The 24,454-nt window shown below is 33.2% G+C and overlaps 2 protein-coding genes across 3 annotated transcripts; one reads left to right on the top strand and one right to left on the bottom strand.

The window, feature by feature from the left end:
• The first annotated feature begins 1,006 nt into the window (after positions 1-1,006).
• Positions 1,007-5,575, top strand: LOC107859206 (BES1/BZR1 homolog protein 4). Of its 2 annotated transcripts, XM_016704129.2 has the most exons (3): positions 1,007-1,374; positions 4,289-5,049; positions 5,195-5,575. In XM_016704129.2, the coding sequence occupies exons 1-3, from the start codon at positions 1,159-1,161 to the stop codon at positions 5,196-5,198; spliced, it is 981 nt and encodes a 326-aa protein (XP_016559615.2). In that variant the 5' UTR covers positions 1,007-1,158; the 3' UTR covers positions 5,199-5,575. The 2 variants fall into 2 exon arrangements, with proteins under 2 accessions (XP_016559615.2, XP_016559616.2); XM_016704130.2 differs by lacking the exon at positions 5,195-5,575 and having other exon boundaries at positions 4,289-5,053.
• Positions 5,576-6,022: 447 nt separating this feature from the next.
• Positions 6,023-11,907, bottom strand: LOC107859205. Its single transcript, XM_016704127.2, has 5 exons — positions 11,539-11,907; positions 8,177-9,571; positions 7,599-7,799; positions 6,793-6,988; positions 6,023-6,406 (listed from the first exon to the last, which is right to left on the bottom strand). Exons 1-5 carry the CDS (start codon positions 11,593-11,595, stop codon positions 6,228-6,230), a joined length of 2,028 nt encoding a protein of 675 aa, XP_016559613.1. The 5' UTR covers positions 11,596-11,907; the 3' UTR covers positions 6,023-6,227.
• Positions 11,908-24,454: the final 12,547 nt, after the last annotated feature.

The raw sequence follows: 24,454 nt of genomic DNA, 5'->3' as shown, positions 1-24,454 counted from the left end.
CCCACACCCCTTTCTTGACAATTTCCTCACAATCCACCAGGCTACATAGCAAAATATGGTGGTTAATATATTAATAATGTTTGTATTAAATATATTTATATTTTATTTGATATATTAAAAATATATTTTTTAAATTTTTTTTTTTTATATAAAAATATCCTCCATATATATATTGAAAAGAATGTTAAAAAAATTAAGAGATAATTGTATTTTTAATCATGTTAATGCATGCATTAGATTCATTACATTGCTAATGACATGAATTTTGAGGTATTAGTAATACGCACCTCAATACACAATAAAATGTACATAAACTAAAAAATATATCAAATAAGGTACTAGTAGTAATACACAAGGCTAATGCATACGTTAGTTTTTTTAATATATAAAATTAATTATTTTTTTGACAGATGATTTGGAGATGAGTCGATGTATTAATTCATGCGTAATCATGTTTGATGTCTGATTAGAGGTAAATTATTTATAAATAACATTAATATGATTTTAAATTATAATTTAGAAACTAACCTAAATGACTAAATTATTAGAGAATCGGTGTATTATTTTGTGCAAATAAAAGATGAAATAAGTAATACATAAATAACTAAATCTTACATAATATATAATTTTTTTCATAATTAATTTATATATCACGAATATTTACATAATTTTAACCGACCACCAAACGATCCTAATTAATCGATACACAAAATAAAATAAAATGAAGTTTGAAATAAATTTTATAATGTATATAATTGCTAAAATAAATCCAATAAATTAAAGATTGGATTAGTTTATATCATCAAAATAAATTCATGTCGATCAAATGCAGTGCAATTTTTGTAAACCAGCATGCCAAACAACCCCTTAAAAACTTATGTAAAATGACTCAACACGTGCACCGCCCACATTTCCAGGACTTTTAAATCAATAAACAAAAAACACTTGGTGGTAATTCCGTAATTTCCATCAAAATCAGTGGCAAAATCCGATTATTCACCTGCTCATATTAGATCAGAAACTTTTGTCATATTTTAGCTCAAAAGAATGTCTTACTAGTACCTTCTCTCATTTCTATTTTGTATTAAGCCCGGTCCAGTAACTAAACCGGTCTAGAAATCAACCCGGTTTAACTCCCCTCTTCCGGCGGCGCGTGTAATGACTTCCGGCACAAGGCTACCGACATGGAAGGAAAGAGAGAACAACAAGCGGAGAGAACGGCGGCGGAGGGCGATCGCCGCCAAGATCTTCGCCGGATTAAGGATGTATGGTAACTATAAGCTACCTAAACACTGTGATAATAACGAGGTATTGAAAGCTCTGTGTAAAGAAGCGGGTTGGATGGTTGAAGAAGATGGAACTACTTACAGAAAGGTAAACTACTTTTTTATCAAACATCACCAATTTTCTCTCTTTCTCTGCAAAAAATTTATTGCAACTAGTAAAGGTGAATTAAGCTGAAAATATCTTCTTATGCAGCACAGTTAAAATTTCGAGAGTGGAAGCTAATTTTCCCTTGATCAAATTTCTTTATAAGTCTTTTATACGAGTATTTTCCAAGTTTTTAATTATTAGTATGATTTATATAGTATTTTTGGCCTAGTTTTTAAATATATATAAAATTTATTTTTAAAAAAGTTGAGGTTCTATATTTGAGCAAGTCAAATTTTAGTAATTTGAATCTCGAAATTCGAAATGTGCCAGTAAATTATGGAGAGGTTCGGGATTGTTTATTGAGTCATTTGGATTTTGTAAAAATTTAGTTAATTTTTTTATGTTAAATTTAGAGGAAAAAGCAAAAGATCGAAAAGACGAATCCTGGATAGATTTGTTCAGCTCCGTGTATTTTGTGCACGGTCAGAGAGCTTTCAGAAAAGTCTGAACATTTCACCTAGATGCTAATTTGACGATATTACCCCTACTGTACTGCCAAGGTCCCACATTTTTTTCTTTGGAATTTATGGGCTGTATGGACATTTCAGGTGATTCCAGGGTTTTACCAGTCCTTTGATTGCTTGCAGTTCTGAGTTTCAAAGTCCTGAATCTGCAGTCTCTTTATGGAAGGGTAGTTTAGGAATTTAATCTTAAGGTTCAATAGTTAATTCACGGAAGTACAACCCCTTGTTGCATCACTATCAGAATTCAAATGCTAGAAAGAAAATTGTTATTCCTCCTTGTTATGTGACCCTATTTGACTTAGCATTGAGTTCAAGAAAAAGAAAAAAGAATTGAAAATTTTGGTCTTAAATATGCAATATAATTTCTGTGGCTATACGAACTATTGGGACACCTAGTTTTAAACATACAGTAACATTTTTGTTTTTCGACTTTTATCGCATGCGATTTTAAATATTTTATAGCATTTGTGTAGCTATAAGAGCTTGTTGTTCAGGATAAAATGGGACGTTTAAGTTAAATTGTTTCCTTATTTAAAAAGGGGCAGTTCTATTAAAAGTCATCTCTCGGTCGCTTAAAGCATAAAACTGTGAGAAGTGATGGGTTGTTGTTTCATAGGTGAAGCTATGTGCTTTATAGAAGTGTGCACTTCAAAATTCAAATATGACGCGCAAACTAATCCTAACAAGAAGCAGTGGGTTCTATGAAAGTCAACTTTGAGGAGTTGGATTAATATAAACACTGTTTTATACTGTGTTCTGAAATTAGTTATTTTGATTATAATTTGATTATTATAGAAAAGTGAGCGCTTCACTTCTCGCTTTTTGCTTCAAGGCCCATGGATTTTATTGTTCTTTTGTGCTGTTTGCTTTTAGAAACACAAGAAGGTGTCATTCTTTTTTGGAAAAGACTAAAAAGGAAATAGGTTCATTTAAACAAGGAGTAATATTTCTTGTGATCTACTTAAATCCTTGCTGGACAGAATTAAACTACCATTATGAGGGGAGAAAGAAGATATCAAACCTTTTTGTTCTATTATTGTTGTTGGTTGCTTTATATTTATTTTATTTCAATATTTATTCTTCATAATTATAGTTGAGGCTGTAGAGCGTGTGGGGATATCAATTTTGGATTTGATGGGGAGAAAAACTGTTGATGGGCTAGGAGGAGAGGGGCTAACAGGGTTTGTGGTTTAATCATATAGTTGACATTATCATTGGATATGGACACCCTTTTTCAAAAGTTGTTGGGATGGTAGGGTTACAGTTGTCTAATATTTTTGGTGGTGCCATCATTTATGTTTTCTATGGCTTGTTTTGGCAATAGGGTTATGTCCAATTTTTATGGGTGTATTTGGATGCTTTTATCATTAACATGTAGGGCTTTAGTGGTCATGTTATCCGAGTCCAAATCAACGGGATGAGAAGTTGAAATGGCTGATTTAGACTCGTCCCCACATAACATGATTGCTATGGCTAAAATTGAAAAAGAGCCATTTATGAATAAGCAAGATGATGGCCAAAAAGATTTTGTATTTTTTCAAGTAGACGTCAAGTGGTGCCTAAATTAGGAAATTTAAAGTTCGAGAATAGATGTGGTTGGACGGATAAATGCTTTTAAATTTATGGAGAACTATTGCAATTAGAATGATTTGGGAACCTTTTTTGTGTGGAAACATTTATCATTAAACTGATTAAAAGTGGTAATTGTTACTATACTAGGAGTTTCAAAATGTTCCGGTCAAATAGAAAATCGCTTAATGGAAATAGACTTGGCTCTTTTTGGACCAAGAGAATACCCTTCATCTTGCTGTAGGTAATGTGGCTTTTGCACTACTTTGTTAGCTATTTCAAACTACTGGAAATCTTGTCTTGGGGAGAAGTGATTCACTGATATTTCAGGATTTTGCAATTTGAAGACTCCATACATCTCTATTTAATATGTCTAGTTTGACAGATATAACTATTAGATATAGGGGCAAGAGTTGAATATTTGAATTGTTTGTTATAAGTTAGAAAGATGTAGGTTCATATGTTGACCTTGTTGCTTGTGGAGTAAAATTTAGACGAAAATTGTGATAAAAATAGCATACTTTGGGTTCCATGTAACTGTTATATTAAACTTAATGTTTAAAGACATTGCTTAAAGTGATATCATTTTGGGAGTTATGTTTAAAGACATTGCTTAAAGGGATATCATTTTGGGAGGTTCTAAAAGAGACTCTCTCTTTGGGACAAATAATATTTTAACTAAGATTATATAATCTTTCTAGTCGGGCATTGCAAATCTCAGTTCTCTTTCTGCTATAATTGCATAGTTCTGGGGGAAGGGTTCACTATTGCCTATTTGATTTGCCCTGTTGTTGCTGCTTATCATTTGTTCTCTTCTGCAGGGATGCAAGCCAGTAGAACGTATGGATAATATTGGTGGTTCGGTATCTGTAAGCCCTTGTTCGTCTTACCAACTGAGCCCTGGCGTTTCGTATAATCCGAGTCCTGCTTCATCATCTATCCCTAGTCCGGTCTCGTCCCATTATGTTGCCAATGTCCAAAATAATTCTGATCCCAACTCGCTTATTCCTTGGCTTAAGAACCTGTCATCGGGCTCATCACCGTCCTTGTCTAATTTTCCCCATAATCTGTGCGTTCCTGGAGGTTCTATAAGTGCTCCTGTGACTCCACCTTCGAGCTCTCCCACTGCCCGTACTCCTAGGATGAATGATCACTGGGACAACCCCAAGGCCAACTCTTCATGGATACAGCAGCATTATCCCTTCTTGCCGTCCTCAACCCCTCCTAGTCCAGGTCGCCAAACCCCGCCAGATTCAGGATGGCTCTCTGGTGTTCAAACTCCACAGGATGGGCCTTCATCTCCCACATTCAGCCTCGTCTCGTCAAATCCATTTGGATTTAAGGAACCATTATCAAATGGAGGGTCTCGAATGTGGACACCTGGGCAAAGTGGGACATGTTCACCTGCAGTTGGAGCTTGTATGGACCAGACAGCTGATGTACCAATGTCGGATGTTATCTCAGCAGAGTTTGCATTTGGCAGCAATATGAAGGGTGTAGTAAAGCCATGGGAAGGAGAAAGAATTCATGAAGAATGCATCAGTGATGATCTTGAGCTTACACTTGGGAACTCCAGCACTAGGTAAACTTTCTTATTTCAACCTTTGTGATACACACACTTCACCAACTCTTAACCCCGTCACCCTTCCTGTTTATCTCTCGTCAAGTTTGTTTCAACTATTTATTTGTTGTGAGTGACTGATTAGTGTTCTTTTGCTGCGTTGCAGATAGGGAGTGCGAGAGGATGTAAAAATCTATGCTTACCTGATCATCGCAAAGTTCAGATGTTTTTGAACTTGTGTTGATCATCCCTTCTGAATGTGAAGATACTCTGGTACTCTGAAAACCAGAAGTCACAAATATAGAGTAGGAGCAGCAGTTAGTTTTCCAATTCTTGTTTGTTTTTTTCTTTTTCCCGATTGGGTTGGGGGAACGTTATCCTATTTTCTCTAATATTCTCCCCTGTTCTTTTAATTCTTTTTCCCTTTTAGTATTGGATATGTCTGTAGTTACCCTGTTGTAATTGTTCACACAATATAGCAGCTAGAGTTGACCAACAAGAATCTGTGTACCTTTAATTTGTTTTTGTCATATATTTCATTTCTAAACAGAGTGCTTTGTTGAAGGGTAGGCTCTACAAGGCTTGCCCAAGTTGTGATGGTCACAAAGACTAATGTGAAAATTCAAGGTTAATTGCCTGTGTGAGTAATCAAGAATGTATGGAGATCTCAAGCCTATTAAGCAATAATGGAGGGGAATCTTAATGACATTTCAAAGGGTAGGGTTGAACAATTTTGCCTGGAGTAGATAGCTGAGGCTACCATCAAATTCTTAACAGTTCATAAACTGTGAATAGACAAATGCAACATAAAAGGCCAATGTGAAAATGTGTATTCCCTTTAGCTTGGCCAATATGTAACAATGGCAAATGTGGCAGTTGAACTTTCTGCAAATCTAGAATTTGGGTTATCATGAATAGTTGGATTAACAATCATGCGAGTAAGAGAACAAGCACCGCTGTATAATTCTTTTCATCCAATTTTTGCCTATCAACATTGAATGCCAAATTGCCAATATAATCAATTGATGAGCTTGGATATTCTCCCAGCAAAGATATGATTATTTACAATTTTCTCTTTCTTTCAGACTGTACAAAATCACTATATCTATATAATCATAATTCACAAAGAATAGCAGTAATCAAACTCCAAATTTCCAAACCAAACATTATTTACAACACTTTTAAGGCGTGCGTGACTTTCAGAGCTTTTGGTATAAATCGGCGAGTGCACGATATAGGGCGGCTGCAGCAGGGGGCCTCGGCAACGAGCCAAGGAGAATTTCTGAAGCTTTAAGTGACTGACTACCATAAAATCTGGAGTTTTCTCGTGTTCGGGTGGTCACCACGCTCCCTTGTAGGGAACACCCAACAAAGGCACCTGTACCAAAAAAACAGATAGCACTTTAACATGGATATAAAGATATAACAAGGTATAGAGAGAAAGCATCAACTTAACTTCCAGTGAGAAGATTGGTTTGAAGTGCCCTAACTTTCCTATACTCTTCTAAAGTTAAATCAACATCAATAAGAATTCTCTGAATTATTGTAGTTCAAACCCCATAATTACTTTCAGATGAGCAAATTTTCTGCATATTTGATTATTTCCACAGGCAAGAGTGTAATAATTTCTCGCCATTAACAATTGTGTGATATAGAAAGCAGATACAAATCACAAGCCAACTCTATCTCGCAATAACACAACATACACGTCAAAATACAACATGCACAATACATGTGGACTTTTAAACAAAGTGTACTTGATACCTTTACTGCAGCTGTATGTATAACAAGCAGCATAGCCGCCAGTACCGGCACGAAGATCAGCTTCAGCAGTTCGTCCAATGATCCCAGCAGCAGCACTCACACCAGCTCCAACTGAAAGATGTGCATCACCACCAAAAGTCTTGACAGCATCAGTAGTTCTCAGAACAATAATGAAGTCAGTAAGTTCTCCACCAGCCTACAAAAACAAAATCTGCTTTATGATTTACTGACGGTAAGTTCCTCTTAATAGAAATAATATTTTGATTTTTGATTAACCTCCTCATAAAATTTTGGCCACTTCTTGAAGAAACTACATTAAAGAACAAATAGAAAAGCTGGAACTGATAACCATCTTCAGTATCAAACTACTGAACAGACATCTTTCTCCAATGTTTAACTCTAAACAGAAATGGCCAGTGCTTAATATGAAAACCAGTTCAAAACTGCCAAAGCACTAACATTATCATGAAAGGAAGACTCCTTTCCATTGCAAATCATCTCTAGATGGTATTTGAATTTGCCTAGTTACCCATGATCATGGATAACATCCAGAAGGGACTGGGTAAGGATTTCACATGTGGCAATTAAGACACTACCGTCAACGAGGAGCCATATGCAATGCTCATATCTATTATTTCTTCCTAGAATGACAAATACCTCTCAATACAGATGAGCAAAGTGGTAATTATCCTTGATCCAAAATAAGTTGCCGGCGATATGAATCTTCTACATCCACACCAATCTATACAGGTTGGTATTATCCTTAACTACATTTAGCAGAAATATGCAGTAATAAATTTATTCACCTGAGCACCCCATCCAACACCGAAAGAAGAAATGGCCGAGGGGGGAGACCATGAACCATCTTCTCTACATGCAATTACCAATCCGGTTCCGATGTTGTAGGTTACCATCACTCCAACTTTCACGACTGTAAGTATGGCAAGGCCTCTTGCATTTTGTAGAATAGCTTCTGGAATTTTCTTCTCAGAACTCAACAAACCAATCTGAAATTTTTTGTTCAGAATATTTCAGACAGCCAATATGTCAGCGTAAGACATCAAGAAATTAAACAAAAAAGAGATCCATGCTTGCTAATTTCACATATAAGATGCATACCAGTAGAACTCCAAATGGGTATGAGAGGCTAGAATGTTAAATAGTATAATAATGCAGCAATTGAATTCTTTCAAATTAGACTGAAGTATATAACGGAAATATACATATTGTGGGGTGAGTTATCAGTGTTTAATTCAGTAGTATCACTAAGCAGATATATAAGGGATGCAGCACTACCCTCCCAGACCCCACCCACTTTGTGAGATTACACTGGGTATGCTTTGTTGTTGTTGCAACATTTAATGTAAAAGATAGAACTTCATACCCTTTCATATCCCCGGATAGTGTTAGTGGCCTTATAAATTTCGTATTCCATTGACTGTCCCCACGGGAAGTTTACCCAGGATCTCAATGTGCTCAAGTCAGTGAGGTCATGGGTTGGCAACTGAGCAGCACGGCTTACTTGATCCATTAGGTATGGCTGCACAGACTCGATACGTACACAACATACGTCACATACTCGTTGTGGTTCCCCAGTACGAAATTTTTCCGGGAGCAAACTCCTCCCTTTAGTACATTCATTGCAAAATATTCCTCCACAAAATCGACAATGATGCCTGCTGCACATGATAGGGTGGAACCGTACATTACATAACATACAAGTGGAAGATGCACTGTCAGGCAACCATTTGGGAGGATCTGCCTCAAGAATTTCCCGGGCATTACCAAAATTAGCTTCTGTGAGGGTTTGAGCCATCTCATTCCAAGCCTGCTCAACAAGATGGTTTGATATCCACGACATGTTCCCTACTACATCACCAGATGCAAGAGAGTGCACTTTTCCTCGTGCTGCGAGCAACATATCCAGAACCACATCCCACATGGTCAACTCCTTGTCCTCCCCAATGCACTGATTCCAATCTGTGCCACCTTCAGGAAGGTACCCCCCATTTGAGCAGAAGCCTCTACTCCACTCTTTATGCTCACTATCTGACATTGGAGGAACTGATACCGGTATCCAAGCCCCAGTTTCACCAAAAAGTGGTGAATCATAGCAGAAATATTTTTCTTGATTTTGGTGGCACGTACTGTTTTCTACACTTTGAGATGACTGAGCTTCACACACTGTATTTTCAGTTAATTGTGGGTACAGAAAATTACTTTTTACGTCACTTTCATTAGTCTGTTGCATAAAATTAGCATTAGAGACTTTAGCTTTAACCACTCCATTAGTTGTGTGCGCCCCCTTCTCATCGTTTTCTTTGGTGCACAAAGGCGAATCATGATCAGTCTCTTGCTGTCCATCCACTGGCTTGCCCATGATATAACTCTTATCATTGTTTACGTGACCTGCACTCTGACCAAATAATTCCGAATCACATTTTCCTCTTTTATCCCCGTTGCTGCTAATAATCTTCTCAGAACACCTCAAGATATTGTTCTGTCTCGGGGTTATAGAATCTTCTTCAACTTCCCCTTTCCAGCCGTCCATATGATACCTCTCACTAGCTTCTCGAGTGTCTTGAAATGACTGTTTGCTGAAAAGTTCCTCTGCTTGAATATCTAAACACCTCGTCGAACATGTGTTCTCAGGAATTTCGTTCCTTACGTGTACAGCTACTCTGTCATATTCTTCATGCTTACTCGTTTTTACAATGTTTGAACCCATGACTGGCTCAAAATCATCCAGCCCTCTGTTATCTCCAAACTTACTACAGTCCTAGCACCAAAAAAAACATGTTAAGTGAGTATTCTCATGTCAAACTTTAAAATTGTGCTTGCACTTACAAAAAACTGTACCTTTTTACCTACATGAATAGATAATTAGTGGGATGACATTAGAAAAAGTAACTACTAACAATTGGCAAATATCTCTACTTCACCCAACAAAAGAAAGACATCTCGACAATTTGAAATGGCACAAGCCTATGAATAGACAAGTAGTAACTATCAACATATAACTAAAACTCCCCACACATGATTATTAGCTTACTTTTTGGCGGAGAAAATTTCTCAACTGCATACTTTGAGTTCAAATTGCAGGGGTGTTCATTAAACAAAGAAAACACACCCTTTTCTCAAGGTGGTAAAGGTTATCGTACACAGACCAGCAGCTATAGATGAAAATTCTAAATAGAAATTATTCAATTTGACCACAAGAATCTAGCCAATCTAAGTGGCAGGGCAGTATAATATATCCTGGACAGAGTGGAAGGAAGGAATCTCAAGAGTACAACTTCATATGGAAGAATTGAGCACGCATGTGAAACTTTTATTTGCAGTTGTCAATGTTGTTTCTAAATGGATATTAGATAAAAGAACAACATTATGCAAGGAGTCTTGACAATATAACAATTTACACACATTATTGGCCTTTCAAATGGTCATTTATGACATTTGAATCTTGAATTTTTCATATCTAATGTCAGTTGCATACAAGCATTAGATAATGGAGAGGCTAAACACAACAAAAACTACAACAGTAACTGCACCTTAACCCCAAAGTAGATTGGGCTGGCAAATGCACTGGCAAAATAACAAATTAATTGTGTATCTGCGTTTGCATGGAATCAGTCAGGAAAAAGCAAGTGAAATCTTGGAGGCAGATCATATTAAAGTTTGAGAAAACTTTTGAAGACGCTTACTTACATACAGTTGATCTTATATGAACTGGGATCTTTTGGACCTCCACTTGTGATTTAAAAAACAATACTAGAAAGTCACTTCCCCAACCATCGATGAGAGACAACTACGTTGTAGCAGAAAGGTGTTCGTCATCATCATCAACAACAACTTTTACATCTTACGACTCACAGTTATCATCTATACTTCTGTTTCTAAGATCCACCAGAAAAAAGAAAGAGAAACAAAGGAAATTCAATCTTTTCTTTGTTGTCAATGACTAATTGAGATGATTGTTGTTACTTTATCAAAAAAAAAAAAAGACTAATTGAGATGATGATGACGATGACTTAACACTGCACTTCAACTGCCAGTTTACTCTCTACAAATAATCGCACCCCTAAATCCTAGATTATTTACTTTGAATAAATTAAAACCTCAAAACTGTGGCTTTCCAGAGAAATCTCATTGTCTATATTACCGTATCTCTTACAAAGGCAAATCTCCACAAGAATGATACTCATAACATAACAAAATCCCCAATCTTTTACCATTCCTTCACTAAAATAGCCATACTTCCTCTGATAACCATGGTGTTTGAACTAACTTGTGCGCATCTCCCAGGGATACCTCGACTAATACTGCAGGATATCTACCACTTCCCACCCGGTGTAGCTACCAGGTAACTCTGTCCAATAGATGGAAAGAAATCACCTAGTCTTCTTGAACCTAAGAAACTGAGACCTCACGGTGCTCAACCCACTTGGTTAAACACTAGGTCACACCCTTGGATGCAAAACAACACAAATTTTCTTCAGATAATCTCAACAATAAATTCAACAACTAAACATGAATAAAATTCCCGAAACACCCACAATTTTACTAATAAAGACAATAACTTTCATACAGTTGAAGCAAAACCCAAAACTTGGGACCAGTAAAAATTTGATCAAACAGCTGCTCAATCAAATACCGATTCTTCTGATAAAATTAACAAAATCAAACAGCAAAGCATATTCAACAAATCCAAAAATAAAAAAGGATGAATTTAATATGGATAATTACCGATTGAAGAAGTGGATTGGAAACCCTAGGGTAGACTTCTCCTTGAGTAGCCTCCATTATTTATGCATCGTTTGTTCGGATTATTAAATTTAATTACCTCACAGATCAATATACTCCCTATCTTTTTTTTGTTTTTTCTGTTTATCTTCTCTTAGGTATTAATTAATAATCCTAATTTTTTGAGAATTAGGAGGATTAGAAAGAGAGAATATAGGAGGGGAAAGTTAGCAGAAATAGGGGTTTGATTGATTTGAGGAATGAATGAATGAGATGATCATGAACATCGTGGCGTGTCCTTTAGGATCTCTCTAATTTTATATCCTTATTCTTATTTATTTTATTTTATTTATTTATTCATTTATTTTTAAAACCCCAAACTTGTCGGCCGTGTAATATCACACTAGACAAGCTTTATGCGGATAAATTTATTCAGAAGGATCGCTCTCACATCATCCGTGTGAATAATAATAATAAAAAACAAAAACGTCTTGAGATATGACCTTTTGATACATTTTCTATAAATTCTTAGTAATAAGGTGTTTTGTGGCACGAATTTAAATTCATTGAACTTCAATACAAATATCAGAAATTAATATTTCTTTAAAAAATTATAAATGTGTTTTTATAAAAAAAAAAAAAGTAAAATAAAAGTTTTTAAAAGGAAAGAAGGAATAAGCCATAAGACAGGAAACTATTAAAGGAAATTGATCATCTAATTTTTTAGGAAAAATTTCATAACTCAACACTTTAACTTTTCTATATTACTTAAAATTAAAATACCATTCTACTAAACATATTACAAAAAATCCCTTCTAATTGACAACACATGTGCTTTTTCGGATATATTACCAACTACAGCTCAACACAACACCCAACTACTGTTTTGTAGCCTAAAATCACGATAATAATGGCGAAGATTATGCCAAAATTCGATCTGCAACAACTGTTATCCTCCATTACAATTACTCTATTAACTTAATTATTCAAAAATAATTAGAGGTTAGTTTGTTTCCGGTTGATGATTTTGTTTATTAGTTTAGAATTTGAAGAAATCCTTTTTCAATTCTATATTCTTTAATCATTATAACAACATTAATGGAGTCAGGACCCTCTTTTAGTTTGGTGCTTACTCAATTTCAGTCAATTTCTACTGAAATGGATATATTTGGGTTTGTTCCTGATAACTTCAATTATGAAGACAACAATTTTTGTGAAAATTGATCTAAGCATCGAAACGATCCTACAATCATGAAGAAGTTACGGGATGTTGCTAGTTCTAAAGGGAAGAAGTCTGCTACTGCTATTTCAAAGGGAAGAAGAAAGGAAGATGTGAAAAGAAACCCATCACAAAAGGTATGTTATTTATGTATTTGATAGATGAATTTCTCCAAAATAAGTTATTGTTATGTATCATAATATAAAATGTAACAAATGTTAGTGTTAATCATTAATATGATACATAATCACGAAGATACTATTTGTGCATGCGTTATGATACATCACAATTTTTTTAAGTATGATACATAAGTATGAAATATAGCATGATGTCTGATACATACGTTATAGTTACGTATCATAATACAAAATGTAACAAATGTTAAAGTTAATCTTTAATCTGATACATAACTATGTACATAAGGTCAATGCATGCGTTATGATATATGGATAGACCTTGAAAAGTTTCAATTTTCATTCACTGGTACATCATTTGTTATAATATTTGATATGAATTTCTCGCCCTTAATATATTCAATATAATGAATTTTCTGATACATAGATCTAACCTGAAAAGGTTTCAATTTTCGTTCGCTGATACATAATTTTTTATGTATTTGATAAGAATTTCTCGTTCTGATACATTCAATATAATCATTTTCTTTTCTGTTAAGTAATGTATCATATAAATTAATATTTCTTCATCATTCTTTGTTCTTACATTATGTATAATGTATCTGAATGCAGGGGCTGAAATATGTTATCAAAGTTGTTCCACCTCATCCTTTGAGGTTTGGTAATTCCTGTAACTATAACTTTGCGCTTGATTTTAAAAATTATCTGGGTTTAGAACTAATGGAGTTGTTTAAACAGATATGCTTCGAGATATTTCTTGATATGTCCACATCTAATTTTTAATAACAAATAAGTAAATGCATGTTGATGCTTGAGTTGGCAAAGGACAATCCCAATGAACTATATGTATATGTTAAGAGCATGGGGTTTATGACTGAATGTTGTCATCAAGACAAAGAGAACCGTCTCCTGAGATCCATAAGTTGGTTGTGATGTTGCCAACCTACCTGACTGATAGTCATTTTCTGAAAAATACAGAACGTACAGTATGGTCTAGTCTCGAAGTGTATAAGGATAAGACGAGCTAAGATCGATTTTGTGAACCAACACCCACTTGATGTTGAATATGTAGAAGGCATTGCCCGTAAGCAAATGGTAGTTTGTAAATAACACTTCAAAAATTTATCTATTTACAATGTTTACAATTGTATTCTATTATTTATATATTCCTAACTTATCAAGATACATTTATGTTCAGGGACTGCAGAGTTCTTATGGTAGATTTTGCTGAGTTTCTTAGTGATGAACTGTCAGTTTCTTCATCTGATTTTGATGCAAAATATCATCGAAAGAGATACGCAACACTCTTATGAAACTATTGAGTCATCAAAGCTAGGAGAGGATATTCTAGCGACAATTAAGATCCATCAAGACCAAGGCCAATTCATGTCCCACCGATCGACAAATCAACTATTGTTGTCTTAGAGTAGTTACAAATTTTTTGACATCCTTTTTGTGAATAGTATTTTGACTAGTGCCTAGCAGCGCGTATTATCGTTTTAAGTTATATGTAATTATTTTTTTTGGACAAAATAATTATGAAATTTTTTGATTAAATAAAATTGTTGGATGTTCCACTCACCATTTGTTTATCTTTCTTGCATCACTTACATTGCTGTAATTTACATCACTCACCTTTTTAGTATATATTTTTAAAAAGGCATATTTAGTCATCATAATTTACATCAAATTATCTCAACATAAACTACATCAAGGCAGTGCATAAAACAAAAAGCTTTATGTATTAGGAATTTTTTTTTAATGTATTTAAAATTGAAAAATAAAAAATTCAATATGTAAGCATAATAAACTTATGAATCTAGTAATGATGTCTTTTGAAAACACTAGACAAATAGACTACAGATACATAATTAGTAATTTATCATATTGACAGAGTAAACAACAACTTTCATTTGTTCGATAATGTCTGTCGGGGTGTGTTTTCTCTTGTGATTTACTAATTTTGACACTGTAAACAACAACAACAACAAACTCAGTATATTCACACCTAGTGGGGTTTGGGGAGGGTAGAATGTACGTAGTCCATACCACTACCTCTAAAGAAGTAGAGAGGCTATTTCCGATAGATCCCCGGCTCAAGACACATGACAATATACAAAAATAGTCAAAGCATGAAACATGATAAAACTAACATAGATACAACATCCACAAAAGTAATGTACAGTACCAAACAAAAGACACCAAAACTCTCTAACTACGGACTACGAAAACTGTCGCTTGCAGCTGCTTTAGCACCCCATCACTCATTGAATATATATGTTCATTGTTGAACACACGAATTTTGAAAATATTCAAATTCTTCGAGCAAGATGCCTTGTAGCTGCATAAATGCATATTTTGTCATAAGATATTAATGAAAATTTGTATGTATCAGAAAATAAGTTAGAATATCAGAATATTCAGCATCAAAAAATTATCAACATGTTTTGTTTTAAAAATATGATTCATTGTTAAAAAAACATAATTAGTAATGTATCATAATAACTAACAACACTATTCTACTCATAGTCTCTTATGATATTAGTTTTCATTATACACTAAAATTGTCATAAGCAGTAATGTATCATATTACAACAGCAAGCAACACCAACCAACAAATAGCTCTAGATATAGATTATAAACTTAGAATACAGAGAAGCTATATGTATCAGAAAAAAATTAGAATATCAGAAAATGATACATAAAATTTTAATTTTCGACATGTTTGTTTAAAATTCGGATACACTATTAAAAAATATAATTAGTAATGTATCGTACAAACCAACAACGCTATTTTACTAACCGTCTCTTATGAAATTCGTTTTCATAAACAATAGAACTGTCATGCGCAGTAACATATCATATTACAACACAAATAACATCAATTCAAAAATAGCCAGACACATAGATTACAATACCTCTTTTTGCTCAGATCTGAAATTAAAATTGTGATCTAAATCATACTTTGCCATTACAGCTGCAAGAGTTTTTTTTTTTATCCTCGTACAACTATTTGACCTTCACTTATTTATTTTGCAGTAATAAATTTAATAGTTGCAATTTTCGGTACGTACAAGGAGTACTTGTTTCTCAACTCGACAACAACAAGTGCTAATGCATTTTATACTGTTCCTTCTACGAAAATCACAACACCAGTTTCAACATCAACTTGTATCTCTCCAGTCAATTTATCCATCGTTGTTATGCATAACTGATATATTACAAATTCAGTAGAGTTTTTTTCAACTCGATGAAAACTTGAACACCATTATCGTTCCTAATCACCATAGCCGATGTATTTTCTTCAACAACATATCGAACATCAATTTTTTTCTTTGATTCATCAATGTTAAGCTCTGTTGCTATAACGGAAATCAACCTCGTATATAAAATACTTTTGCTAACTACAATTCCATCACTCTTGTAACTTTCATACACAATTTCACTTTTTTCAAATTTCAGAATATCTTAGAAGAATCGATATATTCATGATGAATAGGGAAAGGACGGTCGAAGAATGAATTAGTTTTGGAAGATTATGATTGATGAAGCTTGACTTGATTATTCAAATTTCAAAAAATGAAGTTGAAATGAATTTTATGTAATTAAACAGATAAAATCTTAAATTACATTCGTTAATTACTCAACTGTAGGCGCTTATACCATTTTTTTCTTTTTTTTATCTCCAATTAATTAGTTTGTAATGTATCATAAACTTATGCATCAGAATCAAACTTATGTATCATATCCGGGATATTAGGTAATTAATATAAAAGATGTGAGAGAGGGTAATTAGATAGTAAAGTGTTGGGGCTTATGTTGTTTATATTTTTATATTTTCCTTTGATTTTCCTCGCTTTATTTATGCTCAATCAATCTTATTCAGGTAGGAACTTCACCGAAGTTTATTTATATTTTTTTGATTTATATAGATGTCAATCGTAACTCATGAAAATATGATTTACGTCTTTATTTAAATTTAAATTAATTTATAACTCGTTTATATATTAAACTTAACTTGATTTTGATCTATAAAAATTCAATTTTTATGTTGATTTGAATTAAATATAAAAAAGTCTAAACCTTCATTTGTTAATATGGTTCCCTTATATTTTTTTTCGGCCAAATCCATCGGCGGCCACCTAAATTTGGTACGATTTTTTATTTTGACACCTCAATTGGACCATGTTCATTTTTGACACTTCAAGTAGCTATAAGTGTGTCATTTTGACATTTTTCGCTGACATGACAAAGAGAGTTCATTACACTCTTTATAGGCGCGTGAATGATGAATTTAGTCTATTTTTAATTTTTTTTCCTCTTCTTCTTCTTCTTCTTCTCAATTACTCCAGCCATTTTCCATATTTTTTCACCATTTTTCCACCTTTGCATCAACCTTAAACTCAAATATGTTCTTCAAATCTCTCAATAGTTGTTGTCCCTCTCTCCCAATACTATTGTTTCTTAATTGTTTGATTAAAAAAAATCATCTTTTCAGCATAAAAGAAAAAAAAATTATAGACTAAAAAATCATCTTGAAAATTATTTTTGTTGGTCATTAATGGCGAATTCATTGACAAGGCAGATATGGGCATCATCCTTTACAAAAAATTTTAATTTCTCTGACCCCTCCATGATGATTTGTTGTTGCAGAAAATTTCAATCACAGACCCCATTTATGAGTATGTTGGTTGTTGCAGTGATGGATTATTAAGGACTCAGATTTGTTGTATTTTGAACAAAGCAAAAGAGATAAACGACGCGATTTTTGCTATTGCAATCACTTATGACCATTGTTATTGAAGAAAACTGAAGAAATTTTGAAGACAATTTTTAGAGATGAAAATTAGAGATGATGATCGGGGGGGGGGGGGGGGGGGGCGGGGGGTGCTGGAAGTTTTGTTTGTGGGGAGGGAGGGGGCTGCGTTGCTGCAACATTAGTTTATGGGGAGGGAAGGAGGTTGCTGCAACAATCTTGGAGTGGTGGGGGTAATCTTGGAGTGGTGGGGGTACTTAGAAAAGATGATGTTTGGTTGGGGGAGGGGGGGCGGGGGTGGGGGGTATTTTTTTTTTGATTTTTCATTTAAAATTAAATTTAATTATTTAAAAATTATTTTTTAAAATTATAATTTATTTAAAATCATTTTTTTAAACAAGAACGTCACATGCCTTTTTTAATTGGTCGTATGCCATGTCAGAAAACGTGTGTATTACACACACTTTGTAAAATCGATTGATTGTAAAAAAAAGTGTCAAAATGACACAGTTAAAAGCTGGTTTAGGTGTCAAAAATGAATATGGTCTCGCTGAGGTGTCGAAGTGAAAGATCGTGTCAAGTTCAGGGGACTGACGATTGATTTGGCCTTTTTTTACTTTTAAGTATGTTGACTCTTTGAACGTAGAAGAAGGTGGAAAGCGGGGGTGGGGGGTTGTATAAAAAATTTAGGATAAATAACATAAATACCAACCTTTTAGAAGTAATTACACTCTCTCTCATTTTTTTAATTACTTTAATCTCTCTCCCTATTAATATACATAACATAGCCGACATATACATAATATTCTGTGTAAATGTTGAGATTTTTATAATATGTTTAGGGAGTTAGATTTTTTACAATATTGGAAACATAAGTTGTACATTTGTGTAATTTTTAGAAAAAATTATATTGTATGTGATGATAAATTGTTAATTAGAAACAATTATTTCATTGGTTCATCAGTTTCATGATTTGACACGTACACAACGTGTATATTTTAAGTGTGTGGTCATTTGAAGAGTTAAAGAATTTATCTAATCGTTCGTGCAAAGAATTTATTTGATCGTTCATGTCGATTACAAGACACAGGGAAGGGAAGAGTTAGTATGCAAGTCCGCCTTCAAAATAGGAACTAACAGGTTGATTGCCTGTTACAGCTGGTCAAAGTAGGGTAAAATAATAGTACTATTTACATGCATGGTCAGGGCATATTAGTTAAACTCTTTTAGTTAGAGTAGTGGTCATCTATGTCAGTTTTACCTTTGCAAATTAAACTCCCATCCACCTTTGACCAATAGACACTCCTTCACCTTCTAATTTTAATATTTTAGATTGGAATCAATAAGGGAGCATAAAAATGAGAACTGTTACACAGAATGTTGAAAGAAAAAGAACATTCTCCCCTTTATGTCTAAATTGATTTTTATTGTGTTTTACACTAATAATTTTATCTCAATAGCTCGTACTTTCTTCATTTTTACTTAGCACTTCTTGACGTAACACACTCTTTAAAAAAATAATTATTGATATGATTATTTTTTCATACTATCTCTATTAATTGGTTTGGAGTAATATATCTTGAATATGATTTGGAGAATAAATAATTAATACTAAAGTTAAAATAAAAAAAATATTTTTTCTTGATATCTCAAAAATAACAAGTAAAAATAGAAATTCAATTAATAAAATAATGACCAATAGAAGCGAACGAGAAAGCAGTTGTCGCTAAAAATCAAACTGGGATCAGGCAGGGTGATAGTAATAATGCGTTTGGCCTCAAAAAGTTCAAGAATTTATTTGTGTCTATTTATATCGATTTTGAAGATTAATTTCGAGTTTGATTCAATCTATTACTGAAATATATGTATTACACCTAAATAATAACTTTAAAGAACAAATCAATGGATTTTGAGTAAATTACAAGAATATTACAGTACTCGATCTTTAGTTGGCTTTCACGGTTGTAGAATTGCACCAAAATGTATTATAGTAATTTTGTGATCACCAACCTCCACCACTAAAACCACCAGTATCACCACCACCACCGCTAAAACCACCGACACCGCCGTGATCGCCGCCACTCCAACTACTGCCACCGTGATCACTATTCCAACCTCCACCACCACCACTCCTTCCGCTACTACTGTGAGCACCACCAGTGTTCCCAGTACTTGTGCAGTCATGATGATGATGACCACCTCCACCACTAGTAGTACTGTTTGTGCTAGCATGAGTATGATTAGTGTCACCGCTAACATAATTACTTTCAGTACGATCAGTACTAATAACGTAATTATTTTTGCAACCATCGTCACCACCAGAACTTTTCGTGGCATCACCAGTACCATGGCATCCAGTATCTTTCTCGTCATTATTATTGCAAACATCATCAGTGGTTGGAATATCTACAAAAAAAGTTGTAGTTTCTGCAGCTGAACATGCGGGGGCAGAAGTTGCACTAGTTTTTTGTGCTTTACTTTCACCAATAACAACGGTTTTAGCGGAGGTTTTATCACCACCACCACCACCACCACTATATGGATTCTTCTTCTTCTTACGTTTTGTGGAGGATTTGGCACAGGCAAATATGACGATTGCCATCATTGAGATTGAAGCAGCGATCATGCTAACCATGAATGCTAGCTTTGAATCCTGAAATGCAAGGTCTGCACTATTTTCCCTAACAGAAAGCCTAACCATTTTCTCTCCCTCTTTTTTTTCCCTTGAGTTCTAAGAGATTTTTTGGGTATTTAATAAGAATTGATGATATATCATATTAATTTTAGCCTTGATATATATAACTTGATTTTACTGCCTAATAGGGAAACAATGAAGAGGAAGCCAAGTTCAGCACGGCTTCTATCAAGTTAAATTTCTAGAATCAACAATCCAGTTTGGGAAAATTTTAGGGTTGGTGAGGCGAACCAACAAAAATTGAGTGAGTCTCCACCCTTTGTATCACAACTGAAATATGAGTCCCGCATTGACTTTGTCCTACATTTCATCATTCTTTATTTCATTTTCTCTTTTATTTTTTTTTATACTTTTTCGTCTAATAATATTTATTTACTATTAATTTGATACATTATTAAAAAATAATAGTAATATTAAAAATAATTTTATTATATCATGTTTGAATATAATAAATTTAGTTCTTTAGTATAGAAATTGAGTAAGATGGATAAAAATGAGTAAAATATTATTGATTTTTTAAACTGAACAACTATTGTTAAACATAATATTTTTGAATAACATGAATAAGTATTGTTGGACAACGGAAACAATAAATTTGGTTGTATTTGATGTAATTTTTTCTAAAAAGGATTTAAAATAATGTTAATACATGAATTTACTTAAATAAAACATAAAAAGTGAAAAATGAGTTGAAAAAGAAATGTTATAACCTATTTTCTAAATTTGGATAGAAAATGGAAAATGATAATTACTGTAATAATATTTTGTATGTGTCTTTATCTGATTTTTCTCAAAACCTTATATGACTTATGCGTAAGCTAATTTCATATATAAGGTTTTGCAAATTAATAAAATTCTGATTTTTTTGAAATAACTTTTTATTTTATTTAAAATTGGTATTTAACAATGAAAATTTCTAATCCTACTTGAAGGTGAATCCAAATTTAGAAAATAGGTTATAATATTTTTTTTCAACTCACTTTTCACTTTTGATGCTTTAATTAAGTAAATTCATGTATGAACATTATTTTAAATATTTTTTACAAAAATTATATCAAATACAACTCCAAATTTATCACTTCTGTTGTCCAACAATACTTGTCCATATTACTAAAAAATATATGTCTGAGAATATTTGTTCGATTTGAAAAATCAAAAATAATTTACTCATTTTACTCAATTTCTTTACTAAAGAACTAAATTTTATAATATTCAAACGTGGTATAGTAAAATTATCCTTATTATTTATTATTTTTTAATTATATATAAAGTTAATAATGAATAGATATTATTAAACGGAGGGAATAGAGAAAAAAAATAAGAGAGAAAATGGAATAAAAAAGGATAAAGTGTGGGATAAAGTGATTGTGGGACCCATATTTTCACTTTTCAAATAAAGGGAGGAGACTCACACAACTTTTGTTGGTTGTGTCTCACCCATCCTAAATTTTTCATCTCGTTTGTATAGGACTAAAATTTTATCAAATCAAATTTTATTTTATTTTTTCTCTTTTTTTAGGTGTTAGACAAAATAAAAAAGTACTTAAAAGAAATTAAAAATTGAGAAGTTGGGTACCGCAACTTTTAACTTGTTATATTAATTTTACGTTTGACCAACACATTTATCTTTTTATTTCTTATATTTTTTTCAAATTTCAACAATACCTTGACTCTGTAACCCTTAAATATATTATTTTCCTTTGCCGCTTTCTCTCCATCTCTTCCCTCTAGTTTCCTCTTCATCTTTCTCTTTTGTTCTTGAATTATTAAAATTAAAATTTATATATAATTCAATTTATTTATGGTATTGATAACTATTTTTTTTGTTTTCAGTTTCAACACTATTTATGATATCCAAACACACTTATTGTTAACTTTTAAACACATAAATTAAAAAACTACTTTATTTTAATTCGAGCCTTTATTTGATCTGAAATTAATAGTTATGCTAGTAAGTCTTGATTTTCGGCACACCAAATTAATCGTAGCATTAAAATAGTGGGGGAGACTTAACTATTTGGTTTAGTTTCGAATGTTTGGTGGAACATTGAATCAACGTATTAGTCTTGTCCATTGTCTAATTAATCTAGTCATCCTATTGTTAATTAGTTTACTTTGACCCTTATTATCCTTCACTAAGTAATTGCATTACCATTTCTATCGTACGTGTAAATTGTTTCTGAATTCGAGTGTATAACGAACTTTCTTATACGAAACTTGTAAGAAGTTCAGATTATTTGTCCTACATCATGATGTATACTGTATAGGGCCTAATTAAGTACTGATCGATTAGTTATTACTAATTATTACTGCGGAAATTAGAATAATCTAATGAGAGGAAGTCAAATACAAATCTATTAATATGAAAACAACTTCAAGATTAGGTTTGATCTGCTCGTTGATTTTTGTATCTATGGGCCATATTATCCGATTTAAACATCATTGATGATTGACCAAAGTAACTCGTAAAACATAATTAACCAAAAAAAAATCGTGAGATTGTTATTGCTCATGAATAGATTATCTTAATAAAGCAAATATAACACCTTTCATGAAGGTTAATGCTTAAAATTTGATCGATGAACTAATTAATGCTCAAAGGGGTGTATTCCAAATGCATGCTTGACAAGTTTACTTACTGTTTCAATGATCTTTTATGAGTTAAGTTATAAACCATACTCTTTTATATCTTTGGTTTGACAGATTAAACTACAAGGTAGTTTAATTAGCTCAAATTGATGATTCAAACTAACACTTATTGTTGGATTCAGAGTATATGAAAAGTGTGAATGAAAAATGGAGGAAACCAAATGAAAGGAAAAAATAGAGAAAAAAACACTAAAATGGAAAGTGTACTCTAAAATGGAAAGTATACTATTTCTCCCACATTAGTGGGAGAATGTGACTTTCAAGTATTTATATTAAGAAACACATATTCCACTTGGTAAGTGAGGCAAGAAATAAGAGATGCCTCACACCGTCATCGTTGTCGCTCGGCTCTAGCTTTGGATTTGATGATCAATTGATGAGATCTATCTTTTTGGACAAAATTTATTTGATAGAAATTTAATCTGAAGGGAAAAATATAAACGCAGTAAGTTTTTTCTTTGATTTGATCCTCCAGTTATATGCATGTATGCAGTGTTTCGAACTGGTGCTTCAAAAGGATGCACTGTTTCGAACTGATGCTTCAGAAGGATACAATCCTTCAACGAAATGACACGCTAATTCATGAAATGGTCTGCCTATTCGGAAAAGATGCAAACTTTGGACGAACAGACATGATCTTTCAGGAAAGGTCACACCTTTAAGTGAACCATTGCCACTTTTCAGAAGAGGCATATGAAGGCTATATAAACCTGCTTTCATCCACAGGTTTAGACACGAATTTTCTGAAATACAAACTCTCTTCTTGTCTTCAAAGCATTCTGTGTGATCAATCAAACTGTTGAGTGAGTTCGTTGAATACAACAATTTGAGGTACCGCTATTGTTTGGATTGAAGGCCATTTTATCCTAGGAGGAAGATTTCATAACCTCGGGTACAGTGAGGGGAATTATTCCTTAAGGACACAAATTCTATTTCATCTATTTTCTGAAAATAAACACACTTCTTAGATAGATTATTCATAATCTAGTGTTGAAGGTGTTAAGTAACTTCAAAAGTGTTCTTGTCTTAGACTGGAACTAGCGTTGAAGTTGGTGTTGCATGTATACAGATTCTTGTACCCGAACATCATAAAATAACAATCTTGAGGAATAAATCTTGCAGAATCTGTATTGCTTATTTTTGGAGATTAAAGCTCCAAGCTTTCTACTCCGTTTGAACTTAATTAGTGATTCAAAGACATAAAATCTTCATCACAAGTTAAAGATAACTCGGTTGACGATTGGAACTCATAAAAACTTCATCGTTAACTAGAAACAAGAAGTAGACTTTAAAGTTGCTTAACTTTATAAGTAGTATTCTGAAAATACTAAATTTTATTGTCATGTGGTGACAGGAAAAATGACTAACGAAAGTCAAATGCAAGATGCGGCTACGACTGTGGGGGCAACTAGTATTGCCTCAACAAGTTGAGCAAATGCTCCGCAACCAATGGCACCTGCAGAGAA

This window comes from Capsicum annuum, chromosome 2 (genome assembly GCF_002878395.1).
Source record: "Capsicum annuum cultivar UCD-10X-F1 chromosome 2, UCD10Xv1.1, whole genome shotgun sequence".
NCBI lineage: Eukaryota > Viridiplantae > Streptophyta > Magnoliopsida > Solanales > Solanaceae > Capsicum > Capsicum annuum.
Note: the sequence above shows the minus strand (reverse complement) of the source record. Positions and strands in the feature narration are given on the sequence as shown.